We start from the raw sequence: 14,631 nt of genomic DNA, 5'->3' as shown, positions 1-14,631 counted from the left end.
ATGCCTGTAATCCCAGCTACTCAGGAGGCTGAGGCAGGAGAATTGCTAGGAGGCAGAGGTTGCGATGAGCTGAGATCACGCCACTGCACTCCAGCTTGGGCAGCAGAGTGAGACTCTGTTTTATAAATATGAGGGAGAGAGAAAAGAAAAAAGGAAAGCCAGGAAGGAAAGGAAGGGAGTGGGGAGAGAGGGAGGGAGGGAAAGAAAAGCAGGCAAGCTATTCTGTGTTTGGTAGGAAACCAGCTCTGAAGAGCACTGGCAATTATGACTTGCATTTTGCTTCTGTCTGGGCGTGCTTGATAAATGAGCCTGGGGGTGGTGGCATCAGTAACGGACACAGGAAGCTTTCCCAAGGATGAGTGAAGTTGCTGCAAGAGTGAGAATTCAACAAGCAAAGGACTCCTTTGCTGAAAGCACATTCATCTATGATCCAAATTACTACCATTTACAAAGTTTTTTTTTTTTTTTTTTTTTTTTTTTTTGAGAGTCTCGCTCAGTTGCCGAGGCTGGAGTGCAGTGTCATGATCTCAACTCACTGCAACCTCCACCTCCCAGGTTCAAGTGATTCTACTGCCTCCAGCCTCCCCAGTAGCTGGGACTACAGGTGTGTGCCAACACGTCCAGCTGCTTTTTGTATTTTTAGTAAAGATGGGGTTTCAACTTGAACTCCTGACCTCAGATCCACCCGCCTCAGCCTCCCAAAGTGCTAGGATTACAGGTGTGAGCCACCAAGATTCATTTTACCAAGAGCTCCACGTTGGAAAGCCATAGCATGATTACTTTTTGAGGACTTTGCCCCCTGAAATTAAACGATCCCTTATTCATAGCCATCTATGGGGCTGGCAGGAGGAGGGCCAGTAAGGAACCCCGGGATTTTCTTACGCCCATGTTAGGGGCTAAACTGCCTTTTAGGTCAGTAACCTGGAGGGGGACGTCTAGTTTATTATACTAAGTGTCCTCCTGGTTTCATTCTGGCTCTCAGCAATAGCCTCTAAAATACAACTTGAAGTGTAGATGGATTCAACCTGGCATCCGTAACATCTACTCTTCCAATTGTCATAAAATGTGGGCTGGCTGACAGGAGTGGAATTTTTCCTTCGTTTGGATAAATGTGTCACGGTCCAATGCTGTTGTGACAGATGGAAAAATCCTATGTAGGGCACGCAGCAGCCTACCCGGCACAGAGGAAGGACTCCAAGGGACCGTCTGGCACCGCCGGGCTGATAGGAACCCATCTTGTCTGTCTGTGAATTATTCATGTGCTGTACTTCCTGAAAAGAACACTTCTTGTTTGACTACCTCGCTCGTAAAACCCAGAGTTCACCAGTAAGGGTGAGAGGCTCCCTGTAGTAGGGAGTGGAGGGGGCCAGGGCACAGCAGAAACTCTTTGCTGCTGTCTGCAAACAGCATGAGGAGAGCATGCTGCCCTGGGGTTGGGATCCCAGGGGTCTCCCTGGGCCTGTGAGTGGCAGTGCACTCTGGATGGCAACCCCCAATTAGCTCTGTGCAAGCTCTTTATGGTGCCATCCAATACCCTGGGCAGGGGCCAGGCAAGGTGGCTCGTACCTCTATGCTCAGCACTTCGGGGGGCTGAGGTGGAAAGATCACTTGAGCCTAGGAGTTCGAGACCCGTAGGGGCAACATAGCAAGACCCCATTTCCTATTTAAAAAAGAATAAATTAAAATTAGCTGGACGTGGTGGCAAGTGCCTGTAATTCCAGCGCTTTGAGAGAATTGCTTGAGGTCAGGAGTTTAAGACCAGTCTGGGCAACACAGGGAGGCCCTATCTTTAAAAAAGACACACACACACACACACACACACACACACACACACACACACACACACATTTTTTTTTTGGCCTGGCACGGTGGCTCACACCTGTAATCCCAGCACTTAGGGAGGCCCAGGTGGGTGGATCACTTGAAGTCAGGGGTTCAAGAACAGCCTGGCTAACACGGTGAAACGTAGCCTCTTGTAAAAATACAAAAAAGTAGGCAGGCTGGTAGTGTGCACCTGTAGTCCCAGCTCGGGAGGCCGAGACAGGAGAATCGTTTCAACCCCGGGGGTGGAGACTGCAGTGAGCTGAGATCACACCACTGCATTCCAGCCTGGGCGACAGAGCGGAACTCTCTCTCAAACAACAACAACAACAACAAATTTTTTTTTTTTTTGAGACGGAGTTTTGCTTTTGTTACCCAGGCTGGAGTGCAATGTCACCATCTCGGCTCACCACAACCTCTGCCTCCTGGATTCAAGCAATTCTCCTGCCTCAGGCTCCCGAGTAGCTGGGACTACAGGTGCACACCACCACGCCCAGTTAATTTTTGCATTTTCAGTAGAGATGGGGTTTCACCATGTTGACCAGGATGGTCTCGATCTCTTGACCTCGTGATCCACCTGCTTCGGCCCCCCCAAGTGCTGGGATTATAGGCATGAGCCACCGCGCCTGGCCCAACAAAAAAAATTTTTTTGAAAAATTACCAGGGTGTGGTGGGGGCTCCTGCCTGTAGCCTCTGCACTTTGGGAGGCTGAGGCAGGAGGATCACTTGAGCCCAGGAATTTGAGGCTGCAGTGAGCCATGATCACACCACTGCAGTCCAGCCTGGGCGACAGAGCCAGACTCTTGCCTCAAAAAAAAAAAAAAGGAAAATGAAAAAGTATTCTGTAAAACTCAGGCATGGCCAGACAGATTCTCCTCCCCACCTAACTTTCTCCTCCACTGCCCACCTGGCGCGCGCCTCACCCGTCCCCGCTCCCCATCGCTACTCCACTCCCTACTCCCCATCGCTCCATGCAGCCAGCGCCCAATGCTGGGCACTCCCCTGAGACTCCCCTTCTGCGCCCGGACCCAGGGGCAGGGAGAGCCCAGCTCTTGGTCTGTGGGTAGCCGGACCCTCCATGGGGCCTCACTTTGACTCCCGGAGCTGGGGCCGGAGACAGGAGCTGGGGCAGGAGGGTCGGGGTCTTCCCACCTCCCCTGCTGCTCCCCAAGCACGATCCCGGCGTGGAGGCGCCGCCAGCCCCGCCCCTCCCGGCCCGGCAAGTGACGTGGCCGCGGCTCCCCCGCGGACGGGGTCACGTGGCGGCGGCGCCTGGTTGCCTTGACAGCGGCTGCGGCGGCTGCGGGGGTGGGGCGGAGGCGGGGCCGGGGGACCCCGCGCGACCGGCGGAAGGAGGGAGGGGGCCGTGCTCGGCGCCCCGGCCCGGCCACAGGGCCACGGCCACAGGCCACGCGGCCACGCAGCCCTAGCGGGAGCAGAGCCGGGCAGGGCTAGGGCAGCTCCGGTGAGTGCGGTGGCTGGGGGGGGAGGGCCTGGTGCGGGGAGCGGGGTCCCCTGTGGCTGAGGGGTGGCGGAATTGCTCTGCAGGAAAGGGGACGTGGGGCTGTGAGGGCGCGGTCACCACCCATCCGGGATTGGTGACCCCCACCCCGCGAGATCCCTGGCAGGGTGCGGCGCCCAGAGGAGGATCAGGGTCGGGGCAGCAGCCGGGTCCGGACACCCGGGCGTCCCTGGAGGAGGGACAGGGATGCAGGTGGGCGCCCCTGGGAGACCCGCCTACTGGAGAGAGATACTCGCCATTGCTGGTGCCCCAGATGCTTAGAGGAAGTCAAAACTCCAAACCGCCGTCTAGAAATGTATCCGACAGGCCAGCCAGGGAGAATCGCTCATCTTTAGAGAGGGTATCGCATTATTCTGCAAGACCTGTTTTCTCTGCTTGTTAAAGCCAAAAAGAAAAAGAAAAAAAAAAAAAAAAAAAAAACCCACAGGGTTCAGTCCCGGAGCATCTCCTAGGGTCTGTGCCACCTGACAGAAGTGCGGGGCTCTATCCTGCCCCACCCCACCCCCTGCCTGAGATCCAGTGAGGGGCCGAGACTCTGTCCCTACCCCTGGGCCACCAGGCCTGGCACACACAGTTGGCTCTGGGAGCATAGAGGATGGATTTGAACCCCCTGCTGGACTGCTCCTTCCAGACCTGCAGACCTGTCTCAAGACCCAGCTCCAGACAGGCAGACATCCTTTCCTCCACAACCCCCCCCCCTACTCTGGGGACATCTTCAGGGCCTCTGGGGACAACCTATGGGGCTTGGGAGACCTGGCCGTCAAGGCAGGGGAATGTGGCCCTGGCCACTCCCTGGAAGCCACCCTCAGCCCTCACTGCCCTGAGCTGTTCACCTCGTCTCAGACCTGAGCCAGCCCACCCTTATCAATGGCCCTTAGGCATTCCTCTTCTTCACGCTTCCTCCGTTTGGAGGCCACCAGGCTCTCCATTGCCTCCCACTCCTCTCAGTCTACCAGTCATTTCCTTGGATCAAACTGTGATCTCAAACCAGAATGATCTAACAGTGCCCAGACCGTTACACCGATTCCTTCCGTTCTCCTGTGGCTGGACGCCGCCCTGTCTTGCTGCCCAGACCCCCTGGCTCCTTCCACAACCCCAGCCTCCAAGAGTCTTCTCCCCACATCTCCTTGCCCCCTCTACCCCCTCCATCTCCCAGGTGGCAGCCAGCCTTTCCCTCCATATCTCCTAGACGAGGGGAGCCACCCTACAGGTACACCTGGAGTTGCCTTCCTGCCCCAATCCTTCCATGCAGGCCGAGTCTTGTCTTTGAGGAAAGCTCTCTCTTTTTTTTTTTTTTTTTTTTTTTCATTTCCAACCCTTCTTGAATACCAAAGCTCCCCCTTTTTAGAAATTCATTTTAGAGGCCGGGCACGGTGTTTCACGCCTGTAATCCCAGCACTTATGGAGGCCGAGGTTGGTGGATCACTTGAGCTCAGGAGTTCTAGACCAGCCTGGCCAAGATGGTGTAACCCTGTCTACTGAAAATACAAAAAATTAACCAGGCATGGTGGCAGGCATCTGTAGTCCCAGCTACTCAGGAGGCTGAGGTGGGAGGATCGCTTGAGCCTGGGAGGCAGAGTTTGCCGGGAGCTGAGATCGCACCACTGCACTGCAGCCTGGGCAACACAGCAAGACCCCATCTCAAAAAACAATTTGTTTAGAGACAAGGTCTCACTATGTTGCCTAGGCTGGTCTCCAGCTCCTGGCCTCAAGCGATCCTCCCACCTTGGCATCCCAAAGCACTAGGATTACAGGCATGAGGCACTTTGGCCTGCAAAGGGAAGGTCCCTCATTGCCAAGGCTGACTTCACTACCTCTGTCTGTGTCCCCTCCCTGGTAATTACCTGCAGGCACCCTTCCCTGGCTTCTGTGTGAGGCAGCTAGTCCTTCTCAGCTCCCTGCCCTCCGCTGAAGCCTTTAGCTCAGTGGATGAGAATCACCCCCACATCTTTTTTTTTTTTTTTTTTTAAGACAGAGTCTCACTCTGTCACCCAGGCTGGAGGGCGATGGTGCAGTCTCAGCTCACTGCAACGTTTGCCTCCTGAGCTCAAGCGATTCTGCCTTAGCCTCCTGAGCAGCTGGGACTGCAGGTGCACGCCACCATGCCTGACTAATTTTTGTTTCACCATGTTGGCAAGGCAGGTTTCCAACTCCTGACCTCAAGTGATCTGCCTGCCTTGGCCTCCCAAAGTGCCAGATTTACAGGCATGGGCCAATGAGCCACCACATCTGGCATTTTTTGTTGTTGTTTTTGTTGTTTTTTTTTTGAGATGAAGTCTGGCTCTGTCACGCAGGCTGGAGTGCAATGGCTAGATCTCGGCTCACTGCAACCTCTGCCTCCCGGGTTCAAGTGATTCTGCTGCCTCAGCCTCCCCAGTAGCTGGATTACAGGAGCATGCCACCATGCCCGGTTAATTTTTGTATTTTTAGTCGAGATGGGGTTTTACCATGTTGTCCAAGTTGGTCTGGAACTCCTGACCTCTAGTCATCCACCCGTCGTGGCCTCCCAAAGTGCTGGGATGACAGGCATGAGCCACTTTTCCTGACCGGCACCCTTTTATCTTGCTCCCCTACTGGGAGATCATCAATTCTGGCCTCTTTCATCCTGGATCCTTAAGTACCCAGCGTGGTAAGCGCCTATGTGATGTAGGACAGGGGACAGAAGGAGCAAAGGTTAGCCCCTCACCCCTCCCCTCCCTGTATACTGCCGTCCCCAGACCTGTACACGCAGTTCCGTTAACTATGAGGGTGGGAGAAGAGGAAAAAAGGAATTTCCAAATTATAGCATTTTCCATTATATGGAGCTAACCTATGGATTGCAGCATTTCTGTGAATTCTCCCCAAGGGAAGAGACGTCCTGGGGATGGAAGTGCCCGGACGTGGTGCTGCTTGCTGCGGATGTGCGCGAGGAGATGGGACCGAGAGCCCGAGCTGGCATTCGTATAAATGACCTGGTAATTGGCATCCCCTGGCAGAAATAGCACAGAACTGTTCCCAGAGGTCCCATAGGCCAGGGAAGGCCTGGCAGAGAACAAAGAGAACGGCGAGACTGTCTTCCACCTCTAGCACCTTCCTGTGTAATTTCCAAATTACAGCATTTTCAATTATGAGGGGCTCGACTCTGGTATGGATGGACGAAGTTTGGGGCATTTCCTCAGCTGCTGACCCTGCTAAACACCCGCTACTACACCCACCGTCCCCAGCCACACTCCCTGGGACCTAGAAACGGATCTGTGTGTAATAGCCTGCGGTAGGCTTTCCATGGGGCCTGTGTGGGCCTGGACGTAGAAGTTACCTTTTTTTTTTTTTTTTTTTCTTTTTTTTTGAGATGGAGTCTTGTTCTGTCGCCAGGCTGGCAGTGACGTGATCTCGGCTCACTGCAACCTCCGCCTCCCGGGTTCAAGCAATTCTTCTGCCTCAGCCTCCCGAGTAGCTGGGACTACAGGTGGCACCACGGTGCCCAGCTAATTTTTTTTTAATTGCATTTTAGGTTTTGGGGTACATGTGAAGGACATGCAAGATGGTTGCATTGGTACACACATGGCAGTGTGATAATTTTTTATATTTTAGTAGAGATGGGGTTTCACTGTGTGATCCGCCCACTTTGGCCTCCTAAAGTGCTGGAATTACAGGTGTGAGCCAACGTACCCGGCCCTTTCTTTCTTTTTCTTTGAGATGGAGTCCGGATCTGTCACCTGGGCTGGAGTCCAGTGGTGAGATCTCAGCTCACTGCAACCTGCGCCTTCCGGGTTCAGGCAATTCTCTTGCCTCAGCCTCCTGAGTAGCCAGGATTACAGGTGCCTGACACCACACCCAGCTAATTTTGTTTGTTTGTTTGTTTGTTTGTTTGTTTTGAGACAGAGTTTCGCTCTTGTTGCCCAGGCTGGAGTGCAATGACGTCATCTTGGCTCACCGCAGCCTCCACCTCCTGGGTTCAAGCGATTCTCCTGCCTCAGCCTCCTGAGTGGCTGGGATTACAGGCATCCACCACCATGCCCAGCTAATTTTGTGTTTTCTTTAAGTAGAGACAGGGTTTCTCCATGTTGGTCAGGCTGGTCTCGAACTCCTGACCTCAGGTGATCCGCCCACCTCAGCCTCTCGAAGTGCTGGGATTACAGATGTGAGCCACCACACCTGGCCAATTTTTGTATTTTTGGTAGAGACGGGGTTTCGCCATGTTGGCCAGGCTGGAAAAGTTACTCTTTATGATGCCAACTAAACCACAAGGTGCCCGTGCCTTTGAAGCACGCCCTGCAGATTAATAAGAACTGGATCCTGGCGCATGGCCGAGCAGCCCAGCTCCTTGGGACACACGCAACCGCCAGTCCCCTACTTAGATTAGTGGAGATTTAGGTTTAAATTCACAAATCTTGACAGATCCGTCCTCTGATGTTTAATCCGTGTTAGTCAAACCAGATGTCTGCCAGGTGTGAGTCCAGGCATCTCCAACGTCTGTTTCTCCTTAAAATGTGCTTGTGTGAGTTGGCTGATTTCATTTTTCATTTTGCTAAAAGTTTCCCTTGTAGCTTGGATGTGGCTTTAGTTATGTAAGTCCCAATATTTTTCTTAGGGTGAACGTTACTGATTAAAATTTAAGTTGAAGGCCGGGCATGGTGGATCATGCCTGTAATCCCAGCACTTTGGGAGGCCAAGGTGGGCAGATCACCTGAGGTCAGGAGTTCGAGACCAGCCTGGACAACATTATGAAACCCTGTCTCAACTAAAAATATAAAATTTATTATACTGCTAAGGAACCTCATGTAAAAATAAAAAAACAAAAAGAAAAATTAGCCAGGCATGGTGGCATGTACCTGTAATCCCAGCTACTCAGGAGGCTGAGGCAGGAGAATGGCTTGAACCCACGAGGCAGAGGCTGCAGTGAGCCGAAATTGCACCACTTCACTGCAGCCTGGGCAACAGAGTGAGACTGTCTAAAAAATAAATTTAAATTTAAATTTACATTAAAAAAAATAAATTTTAAGTTGGATTTGAGAAACCAGCAGCTACTTGGAAATGTTTATTCCATGACTGGCATCGATGCTGAAAGACGTTTTTCGTCTTCGGGTGCATTATCTTGTTCAGAAGCCCTAGAGATGAGGCCAGGGGCAGTGGCTCACACCTGTAATCCCGCCACTTTGGGAGGCGTAGGAGGGAGGGTTGCTTGAGGCTAGGAGTTCAAGACCAGCCTGAGCAATATAGTGAGACTCCTGTCTCTAGGAAAAAAAAAAAAAAATTAGCAGGCATGGTCCTGTGTTTGTGGTCCTAGCTCCTCATGAGGCTGAGGCAGAAGGATCCCTTGAGCCTAGGAGTTTGAGGCTGCAGTGAGCTATGATTGTGCCACTACACTCCAGCCTGGGCAACACAGTGAGACCCTGTCTCTATTTAAAAAATAAATAGGCCAGGTGCTGTGGTTCACACCTGTAATTCCAGCACTTTGGGAGGCTGAGGCGGGTGGATCATGAGGTCAGGAATTCAAGACCAGTCTGGGTCTCTACTAAAAATACAAAAATAGCCAGGTGTGGTGGTGGGCGCCTATAGTCCCAGCTACTTGGGAGGCTGAGACAGGAGAATCACTTGAACCTTGGAGTCAGAGTTTGCAGTGAGCCAAGATCAGGCCACTGCACTCCAGCCTGGGTGACACAGCGAGATTCTGTCTCAGATAGATAGATAGATAGATAAAATAAAAGTCCTATAGGTGGAAATATCCCCATTCTCAGGATGAAGGAGCCAGGTCGAAAAGGTTAGCTGTCATGCTCAGAATCACACAGTACAGTGAAATCCAGGTTTCATAACTTTATGTCCTGGAGGCCCGGTGTGGAGGCTCACGCCTGTAATCCCAGCACTTTGGGAGGCTGAGGCAGGCAGATCACCTGAGATCAGGAGTTCGAGACCAACCTGGGCAACATGGAGAAACCCTGTCTCTATTAAAAACACAAAAATTAGAGGCTGAGGCAGGAGAATCGCTTGAACCCAGGAGGCGGAGGTTGCAGTGAGCCGAGATCACGCCGCTGCACTCCAGCCTGGGCAGCAGAGTGAGATACTATCTCAAAAGCAAACAAACAAACATGCCTTTAGGTCCTGGGCATGTTCTAAACCCTGGGCTCTGGCAAGGGCTGTATATGGCAGTCTTTGTAGATTGAATGGGCTTGGAGTCTAGCTCTTCCTGGCCACAGTAACCTAGGATGCCTGAGTGTGTCTCTCTCCCACCCTCAGCCTGGCTCCCACCATGAGCGCTGAGCTCAACGTGCCTGTCGACCCCTCCACGCCTGCCTGCCCCGAGCCCGGCCACAAGGGCATGGATTACCGGGACTGGGTCCGCCGCAGCTACCTGGAACTGGTCACCTCCAACCACCACTCGGTGCAGGCCCTGTCGTGGAGGAAGCTCTACCTGAGCAGGGCCAAGCTGAAGGCCTCCAGCAGGACGTCTGCCCTCCTCTCCGGCTTCGCCATGGTGAGTGTGGGTGCCAGGTGAGGAGCGCGCTTGTCAGATGGGCCTTGCTAACCCAGGCCCTGGGATGCCTCGGGGACCAAAGCGTTTCCTCCAGTCTCTGGCAGGGAAGCACTGGGAAGCATCCTCCCAAGTCCTAGCTCCTCTAAGGGGACGGCTCTATCAGTGCTAGTGCGAGTGCTGGGAATAAGGGGCTCCAAGCTCTGGAATCCTCAGAAAGCACTCTCTCCTGTTCCTGTCAAGTGTTTGCGTAGGAAATACTTAGGAAGGAGGGAGGTTAGTACAGGGTAATTTTTTTTTTTTTTGAGATCGGAGTCTTGCTCTGTAGCCCAGGCTGGAGTGCAGTGGCACGATCTCAGCTCACTGCAGACTCTGTTTCCGGGTTCCTGCGATTCTCCTGCCTCAACCTCCTAGGTAGCTGGGATTACTGGCATGTGCCACCACTCCCGGCTAATTTTTGTATTTTCAGTGGAGAAGGGGTTTCTCCATGTTGCCCAGGTTGGTCTCGAACTCCTCACCTCAGGTGATCCGCACTCCTCGGCCTCTGAAAGTGCTGGGATTACAGGTGTGAGTCACCACGCCCAGCCAGTGAGGGTAATTACAGTAGTTTAGGTGCAGTGGCTCACACCTGTAATGCCAGCACCTTGGGAGGCCAAGGTGGGAGGATAGCTTGAGGCCAGGAGTTTGAGTCCAGCCTGGGCAACATAGTGAGACCCCTGTCTTTACAAAATTTAAATAAACAAATTAGCTGGGCATGGTGATGCGCGCCTGTGCCCCAGCTACTTGGGAGACGGGCGCGGGAGGCCAAGACCTCAGTGAGTTATGATGATACCACTGCACTCCAGCCTGGATGTCAGAGTGAGACCCCATCTCTAAAACGATAAAATAAAATATGGCTGGGCGTGATGGCCCACTCCCGTAATCCCTACACTTTGGGAGACCGAGGCTGGCGGATCACTTGAGATCAGGAATTCGAGACCAGCCTGGCCAACATGGTGAAACCCTGTCTCTACTAAAAATACAAAAAAATTAGCTCGGCATGGTGGCAGGCGCCTATAATCCCAGCTGCTCAGGAGGCTGAGACACAAAACTCGCTTGAACCTGGGGGAGGCCAGAGGTTGCAGTGAGCCAAGGCCACGCCACTACACTCCAGCCTGGGCAAGAGTGAGACTTCTTCTCAAAATTAGTTAATTAATTAAAAAGATAGGCTGGGCACAGTGGCTCATGCCTGTAATCCCAGCACTTTTGGAGGCCGAGGCAGGCGGATCACGAGGTCAAGAGATTGAGACCACCCTGGCCAACAGGGTGAAACCCTGTCTCTACGAAAAATAAAAAAAAAAAATTAGCTGGATGTGGTGGTGTGCGCCTGTAGTCCCAGCTACTCAGGAGGCTGAGGCAGGAGAATTGCTTAAACCTGGGAGGTGGAGGTTGCAGTGAGCCGAGATCGTGCCACCTCACTCCAGCCTGGTGACAGAGCGAGACTCTGTCTAAAAATAAAAAAAATAAATAAAAATAACAAGATTAAATCAAATCAAATCACTGCATGGTACAGGGTTTCTAAAAATAAAAATAAATGAAAATAAAAAGATGAAATCAAATCGCTGCATGGTACAGGGTTTCCTGAAGAAAGGTGCCCACGTCTGCCCTGTCTTGGGCACCACCCAAAAGTTTGGTGCTCTCAGGGATCTGAGCAGGGCCTCAGGGGTTGACTGGGGTTGGATCAGTTTAGCCCAGTTAGTGATGCAGACATTCCTGGAATGTGGCCTCCAGGGTGACAGAGCAGAGCTTTTGGCCTGGCTCCTGGGCTGCCTTCTCTCTGAGTCATCCCCCAGGACAAGAGTCAGTTTCAGGCAAAGCTGCAGCTCTGACAAGGGACCCATCTCCTGTTGACCCCAAAGCCACCAACCCATATCCCTGGAGGGAATTGTCCCACAGGTTAAGGACTCAGAGTGAGGACACAGCCGTGCACTCACAGGTCCTATTGGGTGGAAGTGATTTATTTATTTGTTTTTTGTTTCTTGTTGTTTTGTTTTTAGAGACAGGGTCTTGCTCTGTTGCCCAGTCTGGAAAGTGCAGTGGTATGATCATGGCTCACTGCAGCCTCCACTTCCTGTGCTCAAACCATCCTCCTGCCTCAGCCTCCTGAGCAGCTGGAATTACAGACATGTGCCACCATGCCTGGCTAATTTTTTTTTTTCTTTTTTGAGACAATTCTCTGCTCCGTTGTCGACACTGGAGTGCAGGGGTGCAATCATAACTCACTGCAGTCTTGAACTCTCAAATGATTTTCCCATTTCAGCCTTCCAAAGTGCTGGCATTACACCTGGTCCAGCCCATTTCCTTATGTGAAAACAGTTATTGTTTTTCTTTTTCTTTTTTTTTTTTTTGAGATGGAGTCTCGCTCTGTCACCCAGGCTGCACTGCAGTGGCGTGATTCCTGCTCACTGCAACCTCCACCACCCAGGTTCAAGCAATTCTCCTGCCTCAGCCTACTGAGTATCTGGGACTACAGGCACACGCCACCCCGCCTGGCTAATTTTGTATTCTTAGTAGAGATGGGAGTTTCATGGTGTTGGCCAGACTGGTCTCGAACTCCTGACCTCAGGTGATCCATGCGCCTTGGCCTCCTAAAGTGCTGGGGTTACAGGCTTGAGCCACCATGCCTGGCCTCAATTGTTTTTCTACAGGCCAGAGCCTCAATTGTTAGATTGAGGTGCATTTTAAAAGAAAAAGTTGGCTGGGCAAGGTGGCTCACACCTGTAATCCCAGCACTTTGGGAGGCTGAGGTGAGAGGATCACCTGAGGTCAGGAGTTGGAGACCAGCCCGGTCAGCCTGACCCAACACGGAGAAACCCCGTCTCTACTAAAAATACAAAACTTAGCCAGGTGTGATGGCAGGCACCTGTAATCCCAGCTACTCAAGAGGCCGAGGCAGGAAATCACGTGAACCTGGGAGGTGGAGGTTGCAGTCAGCTAAGATCATGCCACTGTACTCCATCCTGGGCAAGAGAGCGAGACTCCACCTCAAAAAAAAAAAAAGAGGTGGATCTTGCTATGTTGCCCAGGTTGGTGTGTGATTTTTTATTGTTATTTGTTACTTCACCTTATACCAAGGGAGAAATATTGTTGTTTTACTTTGGTCTTCCTCCCCACACATTTTTCCCCCCATTTATTTTATTGCATTTTAGGTTTTGGGGTACATGTGAAGAACATGCAAGATTGTTGCATAGGTACACACGTGGCAGTGTGATTTGCTGCCTTCCTCCCCATCACCTACATCTGGCATCTCTCCCCTTGCTATCTCTCCCCAAAACGATGAGTTTGGGTCCTTTGTAGGGACATGGATGAACCTGGAAACCATCATTCTCAACAAACTGACAGAAGAGCAGAAGATCAAACACCGCATGTTCTCACTCATAGGCGGATGTTGAAAAATGAGAACACATGGACACAGGGAGGGGAGCACTACACTGGGGTCTGTCGGGGGCACATAGGGGAGGGACGGTGGGGGGTGGGAGCTCGGGAGAGATAGCAAGGGGAGAGATGCCCCCCACACATTTTTTACCCACAACTGGTTGAATCTGTAGATGTGGAACTCACAGACACAGAGCACCAGCTGCAGGGGAAGGAAGTGAACCATCTGGCATGGAGCTGAGACTCGGGGTGGTGGGTAGGGGAGCCACAGCACACCTGCTTGATTAGATTAGCATAGCATGAGGTCAGCTCATTCTTCAGACTGCAGGGCAGCTAGGGAATCCTAAGCATCGGAAGCCATAGCTGAGTCAGGGCAGGCACCTGGGAGCATGCAAACGTGCAAATTGCGAGGTAGAGTTCGCCCTTCACGATGTATCTTCCCTCATTAGAATTGCAAAGCTGCTCCTTTGTCTAGCAACACCTGCTTATGCCTAACCTGCAGCTTAATTTCTTTATGCCTATCCTTCTTCCAACACACAAAACCAGTGATCTGAGGCCCCCTCATAAAACCTCTGCATAGGCTGGGTGCGGTGGCTCAGGCCTGTAATCCCAGCACTTTGGGAGGCCAAGGCTGGCAGATCACTTGAGGTCAGGAATTTCTGACTAGCCTGACCAACATGGTGAAACCCCCGTGTCTACTAAAAATACAAAAGTGAGGGCCATGCGCTGTGGTTCACATACCTGTAATCTTAGCACTCTGAGGGGCCAAGATGGGCAGATCACATGAGGTCAGGAGTTTGAGACCAGCCTGGCCAACATGGTGAAACCCCGTCTCTACTAAAAATACAAAAATTAGCCAGGCTTGGTGGCAGGCACCTGTAATTCCAGCTACTCAGGAGGCTGAGGCAGGAGGATCACTTGAACCTGGGAGGGAGGGGTTGGACTGAGCCGAGATCTCGCCACTGCACTCCAGCCTGGGTGACAGAGCAAGACTCCATCTAAAAAAAATAAAACAAAAAAACCCACAAAAATTAGTCAGGCATGGTGGTGCGAGCTTGTAGTCTCAGCTACTGGGGAGACTGAGGCAGGAGAATTGCTTGAACCCGGGAGGTGGAGGTTGCAGTGAGTCGAGATAGCGCCTCTGTACTCCAGCTTGGACAACAGAGCGAGACCATCTCAATTAAAAAAAAAAAAATTAGGGCTGGGCGCAGAGGCTCATGCCTGTAATCCCAGCACTTTGGGAGGCCGAGGCCAGCAGATCATGAGGTGAAGAGATCGAGACCATCCTGGCCAACATAGTGAAATCCCGTCTCTACTAAAATACAAAAATTAGCTGGGCGTGGTGGCGCATGCCTGCAGTCCCGGCTACTCGGGAGGCTGAGGCAGGAGAATCACTTGAACCTGGGAGGCTGAGGTTGCAGTGAGT

The 14,631-nt window shown here is 52.2% G+C and overlaps 1 protein-coding gene and 1 long non-coding RNA gene across 4 annotated transcripts in view; one reads left to right on the top strand and one right to left on the bottom strand.

The window, feature by feature from the left end:
* LOC116534586 overlaps window positions 1-2,865 on the bottom strand; it is a 17,912-nt gene extending 15,047 nt beyond the window's left edge. The window contains exons 1-2 of the long non-coding RNA XR_004261783.1: window positions 2,773-2,865; window positions 2,521-2,728 (exon numbers count right to left, since the gene is read on the bottom strand). This is a non-coding gene — a long non-coding RNA (uncharacterized LOC116534586). The remainder of the gene's footprint in view (window positions 1-2,520; window positions 2,729-2,772) is intronic.
* A 285-nt stretch (window positions 2,866-3,150) lies between these two features.
* The window catches only part of ORAI2 (ORAI calcium release-activated calcium modulator 2), a 15,983-nt gene continuing 4,502 nt past the window's right edge, over window positions 3,151-14,631 (top strand). Inside the window, exons 1-3 of one of the 3 annotated variants that reach the window (XM_032255059.1) lie at window positions 3,151-3,286; window positions 6,189-6,297; window positions 9,557-9,794. In XM_032255059.1, coding sequence (XP_032110950.1) covers window positions 6,290-6,297; window positions 9,557-9,794 — 246 coding nt within the window. In that variant the 5' untranslated portion in view covers window positions 3,151-3,286; window positions 6,189-6,289. Of the gene's footprint in view, window positions 3,287-6,165; window positions 6,298-9,556; window positions 9,795-14,631 lie in introns of all 3 variants that reach the window. The other 2 variants (XM_032255060.1, XM_032255062.1) reach the window with 2 other exon arrangements.

This window comes from Sapajus apella, unplaced genomic scaffold (genome assembly GCF_009761245.1).
Source record: "Sapajus apella isolate SASKATOON/1434 unplaced genomic scaffold, GSC_monkey_1.0 scaffold88, whole genome shotgun sequence".
Lineage (NCBI taxonomy): Eukaryota > Metazoa > Chordata > Mammalia > Primates > Cebidae > Sapajus > Sapajus apella.
Note: the sequence above shows the minus strand (reverse complement) of the source record. Positions and strands in the feature narration are given on the sequence as shown.